Below are 20409 nucleotides of genomic sequence, written 5' to 3'. Positions count from 1 at the left end.
GCACAAATATCGCGGACCATAATTAACTTTAAATGGACTGAAAGTGGTTATAAATTTGATAGATTTACCGATACTAAGAAAGCTCATGAATGCGCTTTCTGATTAAAAATATAAAAGACACGCTCTTAGTACATACAAAAGCTATATCATTTTCTAGTTTATTTTAATATATTTCTAAATTAGGAGTTCATGCAATATGAGGATAGGGTACATTAAAAATATCTATATTTTTCTGAAACTTAAACAACAGGCAATCATTAATTAAACCGATCTATCCTGTAAAAACGTAAAATTAACAAAAAAAAATAATATTTTTTTAATAGCTACGGATATTTTTCAAACAGATAGTAATCTCGCGTGAGAGACTCTTTCAGTGTTTATAAACCTAGACAAGTTATGCAATGATCGATGATATTCTAGAATTTCAATTTTATTTGTGTAGTTTAATTTTTTAATATGTTTTTAAGTGTTCAGTTTTAATTCATTCTTAATAGTACAAAACCTCGCAGGCCGTCACGAATCTGTAATAATTGCTCTATAATAAAGTTTTCTCAATGAGTTCTTACTTCTTACTGCTCAAAATTACATTCAATAACAATTTATTATAATAATATGTATGTAAGTATGTATATTGGTATATAAATCAGTTAGTTATATATTTCACATTATAATATATAAATGGTATATATTTTGTTTATTTTATGTATATATATTTTTACTAGCGACCCGCCCTCGCTTCGCTTCGGAAACATTAAAACACACATGAAACAAAAAAAAAAATTAAAAAAAGTAGCCTATGTTCATCAGGGACAATGTCGGCTTCTAATGGAAAAAGAATTTTTCAAATGGTCCAGTAGTTTCGGAGCCTATTCGAAACAAACAAACAAACAAATCTTTCCTCTTTATAATATTAGTATAGATAATAATCTATAGGACACCGCAACATCCCACTATATTTTTAAATTTTCCAGAACTTCTGTAAATTAAACGGTTGTCTGGAAGAGATCGCTTTTAGCGATAAGACCGCCTGTTATACAAATGTATTAGCTTTTTTGATTGTTTTTTGAATGTAAATTGGTTTTGATATGCAATAAAGTGTATTCTCACTCTCTCTCACTCTCAATAACAATTTATTCCTGAACCCAATGTTGGTCTGTGACGCAAGCAAAACAAGTTCGTTGCCATTTTGAGTGTTCTACGCAGAACTATTTAACAATGCAAGGGGGTTGTTCCTCCGCTATCCGATACGAATCGCACCGAGAGGCTAAAACACTTAAGTGGTTTCATTCTTTCTGTTATTTTATGGTAAGTTTTACGACAAATAACCTTGGCTATTTCGAGTTCTCTGAACTGTGATAAGCGTTGTATAGAGCTTCATAAATTACGACTTAAACCATAGACTAGGTTGATAACTCGAAGCACTTATAATCTATATATTTAGAAAAACAAAGTAAAATAGTTATTAGTGATTAAATTTATTAAATTGTTTCACAATGTGTGTATGTGTGTGTGCTTTGAAAAATATCTTAAGATTATTCCGTCATCACCTTTTTACCATGACACAACCCTGTACTGGATTCGCGTTCAACCATACTACTTGGAACCCCTGCGTTCTTCCAAACAACGTCTCTAAATATCGTTCTTACCATGGTGTTTCCCATACACTTTGATTTGAAGGGAATTCTAAACGGTACACAGTTGCTTGGTTGGTCATCTGATATTGCTGACGTCCATGATCAACACGCACGGCGGGAAGTCGCAGGATGCGGAAGGCGGAAGACCACATTATGTGGAAGGCATTGGGGAAGGCCTATGTCCAGCAGTGGGCAAATAAAGGCTGATGATGATGATGATGATGATGATGATGATCAACAGTGATCGTGAGATAGTTTTTATGGTGCACGAACAGTCAAGCTTAAATGAATATCGATTAAGCCTGTTGTGATCATACCATTACCTCGTCTTCCAATCTAAGAGACTAGAAAACTGTTTCTTTACTATGATCATTCGAGAAAATCGCGATCCAAATAACAATGGATCGGGATACGAAGAATGCTCTAATTGAAAACCTCTTTTCATTGAATATCGGTTCAGAGTATTTCTGTTCTATCGCAATCATTAATCGATGCATGGGGGTCAAGGGGAGTTCGACATCGACAAGCTTCATAAACCTAGTTTGAAGGACAATCAGTGATGTAGGCTGATTTGATTGAAGACATAATTAGCATAAGCGGTTATGTGAAAGTGTATATATATATAATGTTGTATTTAGAGCACGAAGATATAGACATGAGCAAGAAAAATTAATAATTTCAATTATTTAAATTAATTTAATTTATTTAAATTTAGAATTGCTGATACTTGAAATGATTGACTGCGTGAGTGAATTCTTCATCTTCTTCAAAATATGAAACTTTAGATTCTCATTTGTACACAAATATTCTATTCAAAAATTCTACTTTAATTATTTATAATTCTATTTTAATTATTTATTTACTATTTATTTTTATTTATTTAATTATTATTTATTTACTACGTGGGAACCCACCATGTTTATATCCCAAGAAAACCACCCTATGATGCAAGGAATGAATAAGATAAGTTATCTGATGTTTAATTAGAAGATAAGAAATTCTATGTTATAAAGAAAACGATCGTAAAATGTTTAGGAAGACCATGATAAGCCTATAACTGAAACACAATAAAGCCGCAAAAATATGTAGACCTCTGGAAAAGTTTCTTAGAAATCGACTATCTTTACTAATTGTGAATTAAGAGGGGGGTGAGGTAGTTCTTTTTTCGTGGTTGCCTGCGATTTCGACAACAATAACATCGAACAGGGATATAGTTCTTACGGAATAGAATTAATAAGATATATGTAGTTGAATATTTGTAGTTTGATTTAAAATCAATGTGTTTTGTTATTTGCGTAAACCTCGACAGGTATTTCAAAGTTTACTCTATTCCACTACAGGTACACAAACATTTACAATTTTCTCAAATAAGCGTTTCTTCTTTTATTGCCACTGTAGGCAGGCAAGCCGGTCCATCTGATGGTAAGTCGTTACAGCCGCTCGTGGACGTCAGCAACGATACAGACACAACCATATAGTTTTCTACCGCTGACTACTGAAAACTGCCCCAAAATCTTTTCAGTGATCAATGCTAGTGTGTGATTAATAAAATGATGGCCTGCAGTATCCTACATCAAATAATCATGATATATAAAGTTTCATTCAATTTGATTTGATTTGTTGATAAATTTTAATTTTATTGTATTTTGATTATAATATTGTATGTGTAATTTTATGGGCTTATGTTGCCTGAAATAAACGCATTTCATTGCCATTTCACATAATAGAATTTCATAGAAATAAAAAATTAGAAAACTTTTAAACTATCAACTCGTCTTGCAGTGGTTAGCTTGAAATAAAAATAACAAATGTTAACAACAAAAAAAAATCATGAAATTGCCGCGTTCATGAATAGCTACATCTATGTGAAATAAGTGGTAGCATGAAGCCAAGGGGTGGCATGACAAGTAGCGGTCAGTTTTCGCCCCGCGCTCGACCGGTCGATCCGTGACCATGGGTCAAGTGAACGTAGAACATTAGTCGACAAACACAGCCAACATGACCGATGATATACCAGGTAATGCTAGCTTAATTCAGGCTATAATAAATAATAGTTTGAAAAAAAAACTAACAAAATACGCTTTTATAGAAAATCCAACTAAAAAATAGAAAATTAATTTTAACGTATTTGAATTAAAAATTGTGTAAGAAAAAATGATTTTATTGTAAAAAAAAAAACGTGGGGTGCTTTTCAGAATACTAGTGGTCCCGCAGTAGTCGAAATTCGACTATAATTGATTGAAATTTTAAGTTTCAACATTATTATGGTCCTATTGTTACAGATTTCGCTAAGACTACACTATAGACAAATACTCGTAATATTAAAGATAAACAATACTAACCTATTCTCAATTTGACTACAGACTCTATATCAATATATCTCTCTATATCTCAGCAATAACAAAAGATTGACAATAAACAAAGAGTATGTGTGTGTGTCAAATAAATGATAGTGAGTGTAATGTTTTCTTTATTGATTCAATGTATCTTTTATGCATTATTTTTAAAAAAATATTAGCATTGTGCACTTCTTCTCTATATTCTCTATAAGTGTGGAAAATTTCATACTCCTCCGTCCGCGCAATTTTCGTAAAAAGGGATACAAAGTTTTTGCTTCACGTAATATATAGATTATCAAAACAGCCCTTCTACTCATGGTCCTTAATAAGTATACCAAATTTCGAGTTAATCCGACGTTTTGAAGGGGGTCAAAATCATCTTCAAAGATTCCGTTACAAACGTACATACGTCTGCAGCTAATAAAAGCGTATTAAAAACGTCCCTAAAATAAACATTATATATTAGGATTTCACTCACAACTGTAATGTCATTTAAGTTTTAATTTTTTTGAATACTAAATTCATTAACAACGTTTTTGTCCAGACGTAAATGGTTCCATCAGAATATTATTAATCATTCTACGCTTAGATCTTGCAACAATCGATTTTTTTTGTTAATATTAATTTTCAGTCAATATTCTTTAACACCATTTGTCTATTGAAGTCTACATCAAAACTGAAGATAAAATTACATAATTAATTTATATTAATTTGTAGCATTCACGTAGTGTTTATCGGGAGTAATCGATTTGCTTGTAGTCTGCACGTATTATTTACATAGTAACAATTAAAATAACTTGAAGTCTGCAGTCTAGTTATTACAAATCATCTATTGTATATTTGATAGGAAAGTAAAAGAAAGTCTATATATTAATACGTGAAGCAAAAACTTTGTATCCCTTTTTACGAAAATTGCGCAGACGGAGGAGTATGAAATTTTCCACACTTATAGAGAATATAGAGAAGAAGTGCACAATGCTAATATTTTTTTAAAATAATGCATAAAAGATACATTAAATCAATAAAGAAAACATTACACACACTACATACCATGTATTTGACGCACACACGCATGCATACTAGTCATTGTCAAACTTTTGTTCTTGACGTCTGTGGTCAAATTGAGAATAGATTAAATATTGTTTGTCTTTATTAATATTTTTTATAGTGTAGCCTTGGCGAAATTTGTGATTATAGAAGTATAAAATTACAATCATAATAATGTACAAACTTACAGTTCCAATTAATTATAGTCGAATTTCGACTACTGCGGGACCTCTAGTATAGTTAAATGCTTCAAATAACATAGAAAATCAGACAGTAGAAACATCCGCAATCGTATGTGAATTTCAATTGATTCTGTATTAACCTATATAAAAAACGAGTCCATCTAACTAGTGCGTGTTTTCTCTAGGCAGATCGACAGTCTGAATGCTCGTCGGAATTCATTTGCAGGATTTCTTGAAATTATCGTTTGCGCGATTCAAGTTTTTATCAGATGTTTTTTTATTCCGCGACACAATAAGTATCTGTTTTATTAGAGATCGAATGACAGTTTTATACTGACGAAGAACAGTAGAAACGTTTTTGCGTGTATTTCACTCAAAAAAATAATTATTGAGAATTCATATTTCATTATCTTATACCTTTAAACCAGCAATTCTTGTATATTAACATATATATTTATAATCTGAATCTCGGAAACGGCTCCAACGATTTTCATAAAATTTAGTACACAGGGGATTTCGGGGGCGATAAATCGATCTAGCTACGATTTCTTTTCAGAAAATGTTTACGAACATGTTTACTAATGTATAGACATCTACAACGCATTTACGTTGTAGATGTCTATGGGCTCCAGTAACCACTTTACACCAGGTGGGCTGTGAGCTCGTCCACTCATCTAAGCAATAAAAAAAAACCTAAAATGCCCTCGTAATCACTGTCCTTAACAATTATTCGAAGCCTACCTACGTATTAAGATGAAACAAATCAATGCTATGAAACATAAAATTTCCGAGCAAATATAAAACTATTTATGTTAACAACTTCGATAACAATCTTTAAGGGCTACGTCCGAAAATCCGCAAGGTCAACGGTTGTTACGTGTGCGCTAATAAAGCTCTTTTACATTTTACACGCGATAAGAAAAATCAAATCTTTAGTGAAGTCTGGTTGTTTAATTTGACGATGACGTCAATGTACTATAAATATTACCGCAGAATTTTAGGGTATTATACATTTGGGACACATTTCATGTATTGAATTCAATAGAATCGTGGTTTTTTTTTTCAACTACTTACAGTCCAACGAATACACTTTCTGCGATCGAATTGGTTTGAAATTGAAAACAAAACATTAATATCTCAAGGTGGGTGACGCATTTACGTTGTAGATGTCTATAGGCTCCAGTAACCACTTAACATCAGGTGGGCTGTGAGCTCGTCCACCCATCTAAGCAATAAAAAAAAAACGTAGATTTAATGACATTAAATATCTCGGAAATATTATTTTATGTAACATCATTGTAGGTGTTTATAAAAAATTAAATTAAATGTTTATTAATGATTTTTTTGTAAAATAACTAATTGTTAATGTTGAATACTTTGAGCTATTTTAGCCTATTCATCATCATCACTAGGGATAGCGAACCAGTGGCACGCGACACAATGGTTTTGGGCACGCCACCGATCGAAACGGGTTTTGGTTCAATTAACTAAGCTAAGCATAAATATAAGTAATCGTAGACTTAACCCAATCGCCGGAGTTTTTCGCCGGATCTTCTCGATGGGTCACGATTCCGATCCGGTGGTAGATTCAGCGAAGCTCTGCTCTTGCAAAGGCCAGTATTGGCAACTCTCTCGGATTAAGCCTGTAAGCTCACCTACCGGTTCGTGAGTACCTAGAAGTCTCTCAGTCTCTAAGGCTACCGGAGATAAGGTAGGGGAAAAAGTATGAAGAATTATGAACGATCGCAAGAGCAGTGAATAACGTTAAAGACTCGCTTAGCATTGACCGATGACTCCAGTTCAACAGGCATTTCTTAAAGTAACAAACACCCAACAACCCTATTATAAGTTTTGTTATTAGGTGGTTTGCATGCAACAATACACTAATGATATTTTAATTAGAATGAGAATCACTAGAGGAGCTTATTTACTAATACATATTTATGTAGATAATATTTATGTTATAATCGGTATGATATAAGACTAGAAATTGTAGGTACTGCTTGTTTTGAAACGTATTACCTTTCAGTAGCAAGAGGAGAAAAAACAAGAGGTTTCGACGTATTAAAAAAAGAAAAAAACATAGAATCTCACATTACATGATTTAAAAAAAGCTACTTTTATTTCAACTTTCGTGATAAGTTGACAGTGTTGTCAGCATAAAATGAGTATGTAATCTTCACATTTTTGTCGAGTTTTGGGAATATGGTAGAAATGCAGCTGCAGGTAATTTACACCGAAACCAGTTACATTTAGAAAGTGGTCTATGAGAAAAAAATCTGGAAAGCTCTGATCTACAAGAAACGCCATACGTCCTAAGAATGGGCATTACTTTTTTTCCTTCTAACACTAAGATCCTGGATCCTGGTAGCCCTAAGTAAAACCTAACCCAAAAAATATCTTTATCCATTTGACCCAGAGCCCGTATCGGCTTTAAATGTAACTGACCCGGCTGTTCACAGAGTTCACGGTAGCAGTCCTTAAATTCGTCTCAATTGTAACAATACAATCGAAATCTGCAGTTGCAAAATATTTTTTAGTCTTTATATTTCAAATTGCATAGGCGGGTCAATGAGCTCACTCCCTAACTGGTATGAAGCGATTACCGAAACCCATAGACACAATTTAAATGGCGCCACCCATCTTAGGGCATAAGAAGGTCTAAACCTCAATTTTATTGTATTACAGCTGTCACATGACTTCAAATCGTGATTCATAATTGCCTCATGGCAGAAAAAACTCGAATTATGATACCAACCCACGTAGTGCAGCTTTATAATACGTACACCCAACGACTTTTAACACAATATGCTATTCCGTAATCGCAAGAAATGATTCGTGACCACGTGCTAAGTACATGTTTCATTAGAAAAATTGACCACGATAACTTCAAAACGACATAGATATCTTTAAAACAATACACATTTCGGGTATAATCATATCAAATCAAAGCCAATTCAAGTCTCGCAGTCTCTTACCATTGGTGTGTACTGGTGATACCCCGCCCAAACAGCAAAATGTTGGTCATTTTGAATATAAAGTACCACAAATTCATAAGCCGGACCAGATTCCAGACAAACGTTCATCCGAAGCTGATGCGTTTGGTGTTACGTCGTTATAAGTTCAAGGGAGTTTAGGGATCATAAATGATCGTCAACTTCTGGTCTGCCTGCACATACGTTATCAATGTCACAAAATATATATATATATATATTTTTTTTTTTTTTTATTGCCTAGATGCGTGGACGAGCTCACAGCCCACCTGGTGTTAAGTGGTTACTGGAGCCCATAGACATCTACAATGTAAATGCGCCACCCACCTTGAGATATAAGTTCTAAGGTCTCAAGTATAGTTACAACGGCTGCTCACCCTTCAAACCGAAACGCATTATTGCTTCACGGCAGAAATAGGTAGGGTGGTGGTACCTACCCGCGCGGACTCACAAGAGGTCCTACCAACAGTAAAAAATACGTACGTTATCAAGTCATAAAATATATTTTTGTACAGACACAGGCGCCGTATTCACGTTCGGCAAATCTCACTTCGCGGACAACGAGGCGAGCCACTTCTTCATCAAGAACGATCCGGTGGTTGCTATTTCCTGCGGCGACGAACACAGCGCTGTTATATGCCGTAAGGAATCTGTTTTTATTAAAATCTCACTCTTGTCTCAACTGTACTCTTCAATCGTGAGAAATAATTTTATTTTAATGTATTTATGTGTAGAATCTTTAAAAGTTTATTTTGCAAATTTCTACATTTTGTCTAAGCATATTATAGATTAAGTGGAAACCGTTTTAAATAATGTTCTCTGTCAATTGAGCATTACACATTTAACTTACGAGCCAAATTTTTCAGTATAATGTATTATCCCTACTATCAAACGTCTTTATCTAAGGTTCTGACTTCGAACGAGAGTCAAACTTGAGATTACTATCCACTAGACCAGAGGTTCCCAAACTTTTTTGTCCACTGCCCTCTTTGAGAATAAATTCTTTTTTAGCGGCCCCATTTTTTCACCTACTTCAAAAATCACTATAGCGAGAACTCAGTCGGTGTCTAAGAGTCCTCCTAGATAAAGTTACAAATCGCCTCCCAAGCCTCTACACAACGCCCCCGTTTTTTTTCTGGGCACCTCTTTAGGCCTACAGCGTCCACAAGGGGGCGTTATCGCCAACTTTGGGAAAGGTTGCACTAGACAAACGATGCGATCAATTAATTTACTAAGCTATGTTTTCTTGGTACACAGAGAATGGTCGTGTGTTTGTGTTCGGAGCTAACACGTGGGGTCAGCTGGGCCTTGGTCATAAAGATGAGGTGACGCGGCCTAGTTGCGTGAAATGGCTCAAACCGCAGCGAACAATGTTCGTTGCGTGCGGACGAGCGCACACTGTTTTCGTTACAGGTAAATAAAAAATACAACACAATTATTATGTTTTTTTTTTTTTTATTGCTTAGATGGGTGGACGAGCTCACAGCCCACCTGGTGTTAAGTGGTTACTGGAGCCCATAGACATCCACAACGTAAATGCGCCACCCACCTTGAGATACAAGTTCTAAGGTCTCAAGTATAGTTACAACGGCTGCCCCACCCTTCAAACCGAAACGCATTACTGCTTCACGGCAGAAATAGGCAGGGTGGTGGTACCCACCCGCGCGGACTCACAAGAGGTCCTACCACCAGTAATAATTTATGTATTTTAATATCCATCGGGAAAATTCTTGGAAAGGACAATGGGTGATTATTTTTGGTTGTTCTTATCCTTTTTTAAGTGGAACTTCTTTAGGCGTTTAAAATAAAATAAATAATTCCCACGCAGTAGAATTCAAACCTTCCAAAGTATTCCATCATCATTCTTTCGCATTTAATGTCGTTCTTTTTCTTATCAGCGAGTTTCAAATCACAATGGTGCTAATGAAATTGTGACTTTACATTTTTTTTATGCAGAAACAAACGCTATATACACCGTGGGCTGCAACGATGAGGGGCAGCTCGGCACCGGCGATATGGAACACAGCACAGTTCCGCAAAGTGTCGAACTTGAGGAGCCCATAGTCGTGAAACAGATATCCGCTGGAAGCAACCACACGGCTCTACTGACTGGTGGGTTTTTAATAAATGGCCTTGAAATTCAGTCTTCATTACTCGAATGCCTATCTATTCATTTTATTTTATTTCATTCGTCGCCACTTGTTCTCTATTATGCTTATTGGTGAGCGTCGCTCAGGGACATCAGCGCTACTAACATCTTTAGTTACTTAGAAGAGACTAGCGGCCCGACAGACGTTGTCCTGCAAAAATTCATTCAAGTCGATCGAGCCATTTAGTTGTAGTATAGAAAATAACCGTATAATATAATAGTATAGATAAGATACCGACTGCAACGCCATCTGCCGGGCTGATTAGTAATTCTAAGCCATCCAGGGTACCACCCAAACGCATACAAAAAAATCATTTAAATCGATCCAGCCGTTTAGGAGGAGTTCAGTGACAAACACACGCACATAAGAAATATATTGTATATAAAGATATATTGTTAGGTATACAGAACGATGATTGCAAAAGAGAGACAGACAGACTTTAATTGCAAAAGTCCGCACAAAATACTAGATTTTTTCTCTCCTTTCATAGCTCATCTGTTATCTTCTTTTTTTAAATATAAAATACCAATACAAATTAATCTTGTCCATATTGTGATATATATAATATATAATCCGCGCGAATATGTTTGATCGCTACGTTTTTTTTTTAAATCGATCACCTATTTCTTACTCAATCTCATTATGCTTGCTATACTACTTTGCACGTTTCTCTAATTTTTAAACATAAGATAACCTTATCATTACCATGAAAATGTACATATGATCTATTGCTATATGCAATACGGCTTTTAAATAGTATAGGTATACCGGTATAAACCGTAGCGCATACAGGATTTTGGTGTCCTTTTCATTGAATGCAAAAGTCCTTGGAAGGAGATATGGGCTGTGCTTTTCGGTAACACTAAGAGTACTACCTGATAACCTTTCTAGACGGAATACACTGCATTTTAATAGCCCTTGTTTCGACCATTTTTATACATCTTAGTCCTGTCCCGAGCAGCAGTCTTCTCATACAATTTCCAGCCTATCACATTAGCTACCAAGCCAAAAAAACAGTTTTAGCAGTTTTGGGCGACGGTTTGGCTATACCACTGGTATTGCTGATATCATTGGGTGACGATAACTACTTACCCTCGAGTGAGCCTTACTCTCGCCTACTTACAAAAGCAATAAAAAACAACAATGATACAACAACAAAAAATACATTGAAATTCTCATTCTTTACGAAGTAGATATAATTATGTACTAGAAGAGAATGTGTACAACTTTACTAGATGCATTTAGAAAAATCTCAATTTTTGTATGTTGATAATTGTCGCACCGTGGTCAACAGAGGATGGTCGCGTGTTTATGTGCGGCTCCAACTCCGAAGGGCAGCTCGGTTTAGGCGAAGACTCACGATCCGCTGTACGGTTCACTGAACTCAAGTTCATGGAGAAGATAGCCTTCATCGAATGCGGGTATTATCACACCGTCTTTATAACTAGTACGTTATTTTTTGTTAATTCACTTAAATTGCTCAATTAACTCTTAATGTACCTGTAGCCACAAATCCAAAATACTATTGTAACAGCCTGATTTTCTTAATAACAGATACAGAAATGACATTGATAATGGCGATGGCATTTGGGAATTCAACTTCACGTCTGAGAATAAGCAGTAGCATTTCTCAATAGCTTCTGGTGGTTGGTAGGTAGTATCGTGAATCGGCACCAGTAGGTACCATTGTTCTGTCTATTTCTATCGATAAGCAGTCACGAATTGTGGCTTAAATGTGAAGAAAGACATTGTACAATTGGAACTTCGACCTATATCACTCCAGTAAACACTTAACCAGGTAATTAGTCTGTCACTACAACCACTCTGGTAATCGATTAACATCAACGCTGAAAACCCAAAAAGCCGACCATACAATTTGAAATCGATAAAATTTTTAATTAAAGCAATAAAAACCATAACTGTTGAAACATTACCGCCTATAATGCTAGTTTGCATATATTTCTAGCCAAAGGAGCAGTCTTTGTAACTGGCGACAACGAAAATCAGAAACTAGGTATCCAGAAAATAGCTACAAGCATCTACGTTCCGGAAGTTTTGCCCATAAGTACTCCAATAAAAAGCGCCTGCTGTGGGGCTGCACACACGTTCCTTCTGACAATGGATGAATCTAAAATATTGGGCTTCGGTTCCAATGAAAAGGGTCAGCTGGGAATGCCTCGAGAGGTCGAGTTTGTTACTGAGCCTAGCGAAATTGACATGGATATTATGTTCGACGGATACCAACTAAAGTTGGTCGCCTGTGGCGCAATGCATACAGCTTTTGTAACTGGTACGTACTAAATTACATTAAAAAAAATCGTTGTGGCCTAAATTATAACACGCCTGGTGTACTCGTATCAAGCGATGCGATTATATCAGTGTTCGAATCCCGCAGGCAGGTACCAATTAAATACGTGCGAAATGCGTACTTATCTTATGTTCACGAATGACTTCGACGATGAAGGAATAACAACGTGTAATAAAAAAAAACACAAAAATTTACGTAATATAGTATATTATGGTGCAAATCTCAAGTTTTATGGTGTGTGGTACCATTGCACAACCAGTAACACCAGATGAGCCGTGAGCTACGACAACTGTCTATCCATTAAAATTATTTAAAAAAAAGTTAAGATAATTCACCATTATCGAGCACAGTACATGTATATTTTCTTTAAGCAACAATGTTCATCGGCAAACTATTTATAACAATGACACAACCTGCACATAACCCTGAACAAGTGTATATAACTTGTTATCGATCCGCTGATGGGTTTTTATGACCCTTCACAATGTATTTAATCACCAATGCACTAATTACTATTGACACGTAAACAATGCTTCTTCCGTATCGAAAACTTCAGTATTCGATCGGCATCCAAAGGCTTCAAGCGTTTCCATTTAATATTTGAATTTCAGACAACGGACTACTGTACACGTGCGGCGAGTCGAGGCATAATAAACTGTGTTTGGACGATATCGACGACACCAACTCAAACGAGGTGGTCCCCAATCAATACACCCCTAAACGGGTCACCGCCATGAATGGGCACATCGTAGACAATGTAGCGTGTGGGGGCTGCCACACTCTACTTACGGCCACCAAAGGCTCGAACGCGGACTTCACGAACAACGATTTCAACATTATTAACGAAGCCACCAGACAAATAACTCTCACCGAATTACCGCCCTTACAGAAAATACCAGCGATGAACAAAACCGAAGAGAATCCGTTCTTAATTGAAGACGTGACAAACTCTAACGTGGACGACAAACAGAAAGCGGATAACTTGAATGGAAACACGAACGAGGAATCCGGATCAATAGACTCGTTAGAGGCCAACGTGAGCGGATCACACATCGTAAACATAAACGACCTTGAAATTGAAAATGGAAGTACGCATGACCTGGCTGACCTAAACAAAGACAACATTGATCGTGTTTCCGAGACAGGTGACTCGGCAATGGACGTGGCTGAAATTATGGACACAGTGCTTGATGATATGCAGACAAATGTTCATGATTCTGTAAAAGAGGTCACCGATACAGTCCATGAGAAAAAGGAAGTCATTGAAGATATAATTCACAAAACGGAAGCAAACGCAAAAGGACTTCGCGATGATGTCACAAAGATCTTGACCGTTCCTGATAAAGTAGTCGAAATTGCAAATTCCCCGCCGCCTAAAACACCCATATTGCAAGAATTACTCCACGTTCCCGATATATCACAAATCAGTCCTGCCAACAGTAAGCACAGTGACGAGAAAAGTGAAACAGGCCAGTCCGAAAACGAAACAATAACATGCGCATCGGATAAATCTAGTCCTCAAACTGGGAAGACAGCTAAAACACAAGCCGTTATGCCGATTGTCAGGAGCGAGGACCATATAGACTCTCATGTTGATGAAAGCAATGAAGAATCAGATGTTGTTGTTAATAAATTGGAAGAGAAGGGTCGATTTGCGAGGATGTTTCAGTCAATACGAGACAAGGAAAACTCTTGTATGGGGAAGGGCAAAGTCATTGAAGAGAAAGTTGTTGGTGAGTTATTAATGTGATTCGATGAATATTAATATTTTTGCAAAAAATACTGAGTTATGAAATAGTTTTCGTGTTACTAGCTAAGTCTCGAATAATTTATTATATGCGAAAGATAAAATAGGGCGATACTGATTTTTTAAGTAATATAGTACCGGCACAGCATGTACCCAGGAACCACAATAAATGAAAAGTACCGTAGAATACCATTACCGATACTGTCATTGGCATGTTTACTCTTGCTACAAAACAGTCATATTTTTCGCTTCGAAGCATGTTTAGAGCCGATGAAGAATGGAAAATGAATTTTAATTTATATCAACTTAGATATCGTCATAAGACAATTCATTAATGTTAAAACTCTTTATGTGAATAATTCTACCACCCGTTCCAAAATTAGCACTCTTGTACTCAACATAACCGGCGAAATACCTAGGTTCTTTTATTCTTTTTATTTAAATCAGTTCGCAATATTTAACAAGTAACCTCTAAGCTCGCTATTTAAATGCAATTATATCATCATCTCGTCTAAAGTTGATCGACACTTAATGTTGCTATGGCGTTAATGGCTTCGACAGCCGCTTACCACCACGCTCGGGTCTTTAACAAAAATTTCATCGATATTTGACGTTGTTTTATTTTTTTCAAATAAAAGAACACTTATTGCGGCATAACTATATAGTAAGTTAGACATATGCTGTCGCGACATTTTTTTGTACATAATAATGTGTTCTACAAAGCCGTAGTACATTATTTTATTCTATCATCAACAGTTTTCGCAGAGCACGCGATGTAAAGAATATTTTAGGTACTTTTTTTACACCTTGGTTTACATTATTGGTGTTTTAGTAAGGATCCCAATTTTTTTTCCAAAAAGATTTATAGCCTATGTCACTCGGAAATAGCGTAGTAGCGTATTCAATACAAACAAACAAACAAATCATTCTTCCTTATATTATTTTCTTTTATATTGTATTTTAAATTTAAATAATTTTATGTAATCCATTTTAATTGTAAGATATTTATACCTCGATGGTGTGCAAACGAAAACTTTTTTTTTACTATGGTTTCAAATCGTACTGTTGCCTACCGTAAGACTATTAATTATTACTAGTATTCGCACACCTGAAGTTTTAAAATCATTTTACGCGTTTTAGACTTTCTTTTTAAATTGTTAATGGCATTTTTTTTGTTATGGAGACGTTAAACAAACTTCTTAGCTACTTGCTTTATTTAACAGTAGATAAACGGTAGCCAGATAATAACTACTATTTAGAGGATACATTGTACCGTTTTGTTCTTGCAGAGACGGTTCACAAAGGCATCGACAACGCCGAAGAATCGATTCACAAAGTTGAAGAAACCGTTGAAACAGAGATACGGAACCAGACAAACTCTAGAACCTGCACTATATTGTAAAAACGGCTACATCATCTATGGTTTTGGCAATAAAAATTTACTTCTTATCTATAGTTTAATTATTGATTTAAAGGAGCTTCTCATTTGAAGTGTATAATTTTTTTCAAATAAGAAATTCTTTTGCACTATTGTAATTTGAAATTCGATAAAATGATAAAGATATACAAAAAATTTATAAATATATACATACATCTATAGGATTTAGCCAGCAAGAGAATATTTTATTTTCTATTGCTTAAATGGTTGGACGAGCGCATGGCCCGCCTGGTGTTAAGTGGTCACTGGAGGCCATAGACATGTACAACGTAAATGCCGCCACCCACCTTGAGACATGAGTTATAAGTTACAAATTTTAGTACAGCAGCTGCGCCACTCTTCAAAACGTAGCGCATTACTGCTTCGCGGCATAATTAGGCTGGGTAATGGTACCTACCCGTGCAGACTCACAAGACGCACTACACAAGTTAAACTTATGATCAGTTTGGTGTGTTCTTTATAATCTAGATGTCAACCCGTTTGAAACATTAAAAAACTCAATACTTCTGTATGTATGTTTTAATATAATAATAAAATAGCAATTCTAAACAAAATATTTCGCAGATGTAGTATTATGATTGAAGTAACTGATGTTTCTGTTAATATTCAATTTCTCTTTTACTGTTTTGCCGATCTTCATATTTTTCGGTTTGTCTTCACCACGTGTCCATAATGCTAAAACATAGATCAATATAAGAATTGAAAAGAAATCTATTCTTTAAAATTAATTTTAACTAATCCCTTAGGAATCTTCAAGGTTTCCTTAGGTCTTAGGTCTCCAGGTTTTAGGAGTTTCCATTCAGGAAAACGTGAATATCGCCGCCATCTTATTAAGATAAGAGGAATCGATACGCTTTCGAAAACCTTGTGAAGATCGTGCAGCAATATATCGACTGGTACAATGTACAAGTATCGACAGATGGAGTAAATACCATGTATCGATAGTAAGGTAATGACATGTGGGCTGAAGATTCACCAACCGTCTGCTGCCTCGCGCCTCTGGGCTCAGGATCTCTTTCGAAGGCTTATGACCTGTATGCTCTTTGACTACACACGAATATCGTTGATTATAACGAAAGATACTTTATTTAGAAATTTACACTTTTTAAATCTACTATCTTCAGAGACAAAGAGTCAAGCATAGATGAGCACAACGGAAAAATGAACAGGCTGGTGTTATTACTAACCTGTTTATTCCAAGCACTTGACTAGGTCGCGAAGGAAATAGTGGGAAAAAAGCTGGAAAAACTGTAATTTGCGTAATTACAGGCGGTATTGTGAATTCGCACGGGTAGGTACCACCACCCTGCCTATTTTTACCATGAAGCAGTAATGCGTTTCGATTTGAAGGGTAGTGCAGCCGTTGTACTAAACTTGAGGCCTTAGAACTCATATCTCAAGGTGGGTGGCGGCGTTTACGTTGTAAATGGCTATGGGCTCCGGTAACCACTTAGCACCAGGTGGACCGAGAGCTCGCCCACCCACCTAAGCAATAAAAAAATTATAAAAGGTGATTATAACTTACTCACATATTTTGCTTTTCGCTTTAATATTGACGACAACGCCGCAAATTAAATCGGGATGTTCGAAATTTTCACCGATCATCAGCAGGATCTAAAATAATTGAAGACTTTTTCTTATGAAAGATTTCAATGATGAAATCTTTCTCTATGATTAGGTATTGTCGAACGGTAAACCTACATATATCTTCAAAAGGTTTAGGATTCTATAGACTAGGCACTAGGGCGGATCATTATATTTTTTATTATGACTTTACTTTTAATACGTAATCTATATCACTATTCAAATAATTCGATAATTCGAAGCGATCGATTCGATTCTACCATTTAAATACCAAAATGTTCAAGTCGAAATTCCTTTACAACTGATTTAAATAAGAGGCTATCTATCGCTTAGCCAATACTAACTAATTAGTTTTTTTTATCCATAAATAGATGAAACGCCCAAATTGATTTATAAAAATATACTTAAATGGATAAATACCAGATCCAACCACAGAGGGTCAAGATTGCGCGCAGATTTGCTTTCGCAAATTATCCATCGTCCGCCCTTTTCGTTAATCGGATCCTCCCACGTAGGCTGAATACCTTTCTTAAAAATCATGTAATCCTGTCCATGGTTTAACTCTGAAGGTAGTTTCATGTAGTGGTATAAACTAGAAATAAGATTTAAAACTATTTTTCCGACCACAGTCGTCGGTGTCAACGACTACTATTCAGATTTCAAAACGTCGGAACTAATATGAAGACAATAAAAAACGTGAAAATAAACCATGAAACAAGCTGTAGTGCTGCCTATGACTAGCGGAACCTAAAGAAAATGCTAGAAATAAGATTTTATCGTATTTAACCGTCGTGTCGAGAATTATATCCTTTGCATTCCCTTTTGGCCCTAACAACACGCTTATGAGCAAATAGATAAGTGCTATTAGAAATAAAGGAAATGTTGTCCCTTAAGTTAGTCTTAAAGAAACTTAATGATACATATCGTCATAAGTTAAGTGAAAATTGACGTCCTATGCTAAAATCCGTCATTTTCTTGAGTCCGTAATAAACGTAATGAAGATTCTGTAGCTACATGCCTGTACTTGTAAATTTAACGGCAAACATTTAATTAAGCTCGCACTATCGACGTTCAAGAGAACATTACAAACATTATCACAACGCTTTATTTAACACAAACAAAAGTTAGCAATGTGAATCACCCAAAGGAAGCGCGCGGGGCAATGACAAATTAATGCAATAATTGTGCGATAAAATTGAATTATTTTAAATAGAAATGTTTTCAATGAAGCATTGTTGCGTTATTACGTCATACGTTGACAGTAAACAATCGGTCTTTCTCATAGAACTAGGTTTCATATTTCAGTGATCTTTTTACAATCAGCTACGTATATTTACCACCAGTAATCTTCTACAGTAGCGAAAGATGATAATTCAACCAAGTTGTGTATCCATTCTTTACTCTTATTTGTGTAAAGCCAGTAGCTCCAAGTGTGCTCGAGAGGATGTTTTATTGCTGGCGAGGACTCGAATTGAAGACTAGTATCACCATCTCGCGTCTGAGGTCAGGAAATTTGCATTCAGTAGTTTCTTAAACGATTTGTAGATGATGATCGAGACGATCATCTAAAAAGAATACTACTTTTGGTTTTAATTAATTAATTAATACATTTAATTAATACATAAAATAATATAAACCTAACCAATCGAGACAGAGCCATTAACTCGCAAATTTTGTTACACTTCAAAAAAGTTATTTTTGTACAAATTCTATGTATTTAAAGTTTAAATTATGAAATAAACGTTTTAAATGCCATACCTCATGTTGACTGGACAGTGAAGACATCTTTATTAATATTTTTTAAGATCAGAAATCACACAATTTTGTTAAGCTCACTGCAGCGGAGCAATGTTAAAAATCTGACTATCGATCGACTCGTTTATTACAATGACTATATGCGCATGATTAGATACAAATGTCACAAACAGAAACAGCATTAGGGGAATTCCTGAAAATGACAAGCAAGTGTTGCTAGAGCAATTTAATAAACTGAAAATATGTTATTGAAGTTGTGGCGAGACTTGGGCCTATATCCAACAGTGGACATATGTGGGCTGATAGTTAAAAGATGTAATTGAAACTACTTTACGGTTTAATCTCACAATTTTAACGACTGTGGTATTAAAGTGTTGGCACTTTAATATTGTGCTAACTCAAAATGTCTTCTGTTACGTTATTGCTATAATGGAAAATCGGTGTTTTAATAGTGTACTACATTGAAACGACAATCACTTAATGTGTCGGTCTCGTTAACTTCTTTTTTCCTACCTATGCTGATAGCCTTGAGAGGCTATTTCAGCTTCGCCTTGACGTGTAGATGAGCTCACAGCGCCCAAACCGGAAGTGTTGCTAACACTGGGCGTAGCAAGACCAGTGCTTCGCAGAATCTACCACCGCATAGGAATCGCGACCCACTGAGAAGATCCGGCGAGAAACTCAGTAAGGTGCGTCTATGTGTTAATTTACTCGTCGAGCCCTTCGTCTCAAGCGACGGGATCAGCGAGGACGGTGACCGGAAAATAAGATTTCCGATACCGAGAATCGAACACGAGCATCCTGAGTGAAAGCCAGATATCCTAGGCACTAGACCATATCGAATCTCGTTAACACAATGCAAACAGCGACTTATATGGAATTGAAAATATTACATCTCAGTGGAACTGGATATCGCTCTGAAGCTACCACTCAGTGCTGCCAACAGTTATACCAGCTTTCCACCGGATTCAGCCTTTAAATCCACCAGAAAACCACTAAAATTAAAGTACTACATTCAATCTCGCTAAATTTTACACTAAATAAAGTTTAAGGAAAGAAAATAAATTTAGAAATTATTAGTTCCTTTTATTATTACAAAAATAATAATTACCAACGAACATACCATTTCTAGGTAAATCAACATGAAAATTATTTAATAACGACTAATTCTAAATGAAGTCGTCTTCTTCAAATGAATCATTTTTGTCAGCACCATAATCATCGGTCTCAGA

General features: G+C 35.7%; 2 protein-coding genes across 3 annotated transcripts; one reads left to right on the top strand and one right to left on the bottom strand.

Moving 5' to 3' along the window:
- The first annotated feature begins 3538 nt into the window (after window positions 1-3538).
- On the top strand, window positions 3539-15849 carry LOC114251109 (uncharacterized). The gene is made up of 8 exons (XM_028185331.2): window positions 3539-3651; window positions 8711-8836; window positions 9453-9608; window positions 10152-10307; window positions 11640-11792; window positions 12312-12635; window positions 13265-14386; window positions 15690-15849. The coding sequence occupies exons 1-8, from the start codon at window positions 3633-3635 to the stop codon at window positions 15800-15802; spliced, it is 2169 nt and encodes a 722-aa protein (XP_028041132.2). The 5' UTR covers window positions 3539-3632; the 3' UTR covers window positions 15803-15849.
- A 490-nt stretch (window positions 15850-16339) lies between these two features.
- Window positions 16340-19343, bottom strand: LOC114253006 (eukaryotic translation initiation factor 4E1). Of its 2 annotated transcripts, none has more exons than XM_089737176.1 (5): window positions 19181-19343; window positions 18760-18920; window positions 17843-18014; window positions 17364-17452; window positions 16340-16513 (listed from the first exon to the last, which is right to left on the bottom strand). In XM_089737176.1, the coding sequence occupies exons 1-5, from the start codon at window positions 19205-19207 to the stop codon at window positions 16495-16497; spliced, it is 468 nt and encodes a 155-aa protein (XP_089593302.1). In that variant the 5' UTR covers window positions 19208-19343; the 3' UTR covers window positions 16340-16494. The 2 variants fall into 2 exon arrangements, with proteins under 2 accessions (XP_089593302.1, XP_028043544.2); XM_028187743.2 differs by having other exon boundaries at window positions 17368-17452.
- Between the last annotated feature and the right edge of the window lie 1066 nt (window positions 19344-20409).

The sequence above is a fragment of the Bombyx mandarina genome, chromosome 22, assembly GCF_030267445.1.
Source record: "Bombyx mandarina strain Sakado chromosome 22, ASM3026744v2".
Taxonomy (NCBI): Eukaryota; Metazoa; Arthropoda; class Insecta; order Lepidoptera; family Bombycidae; genus Bombyx; species Bombyx mandarina.
Note: the sequence above shows the minus strand (reverse complement) of the source record. Positions and strands in the feature narration are given on the sequence as shown.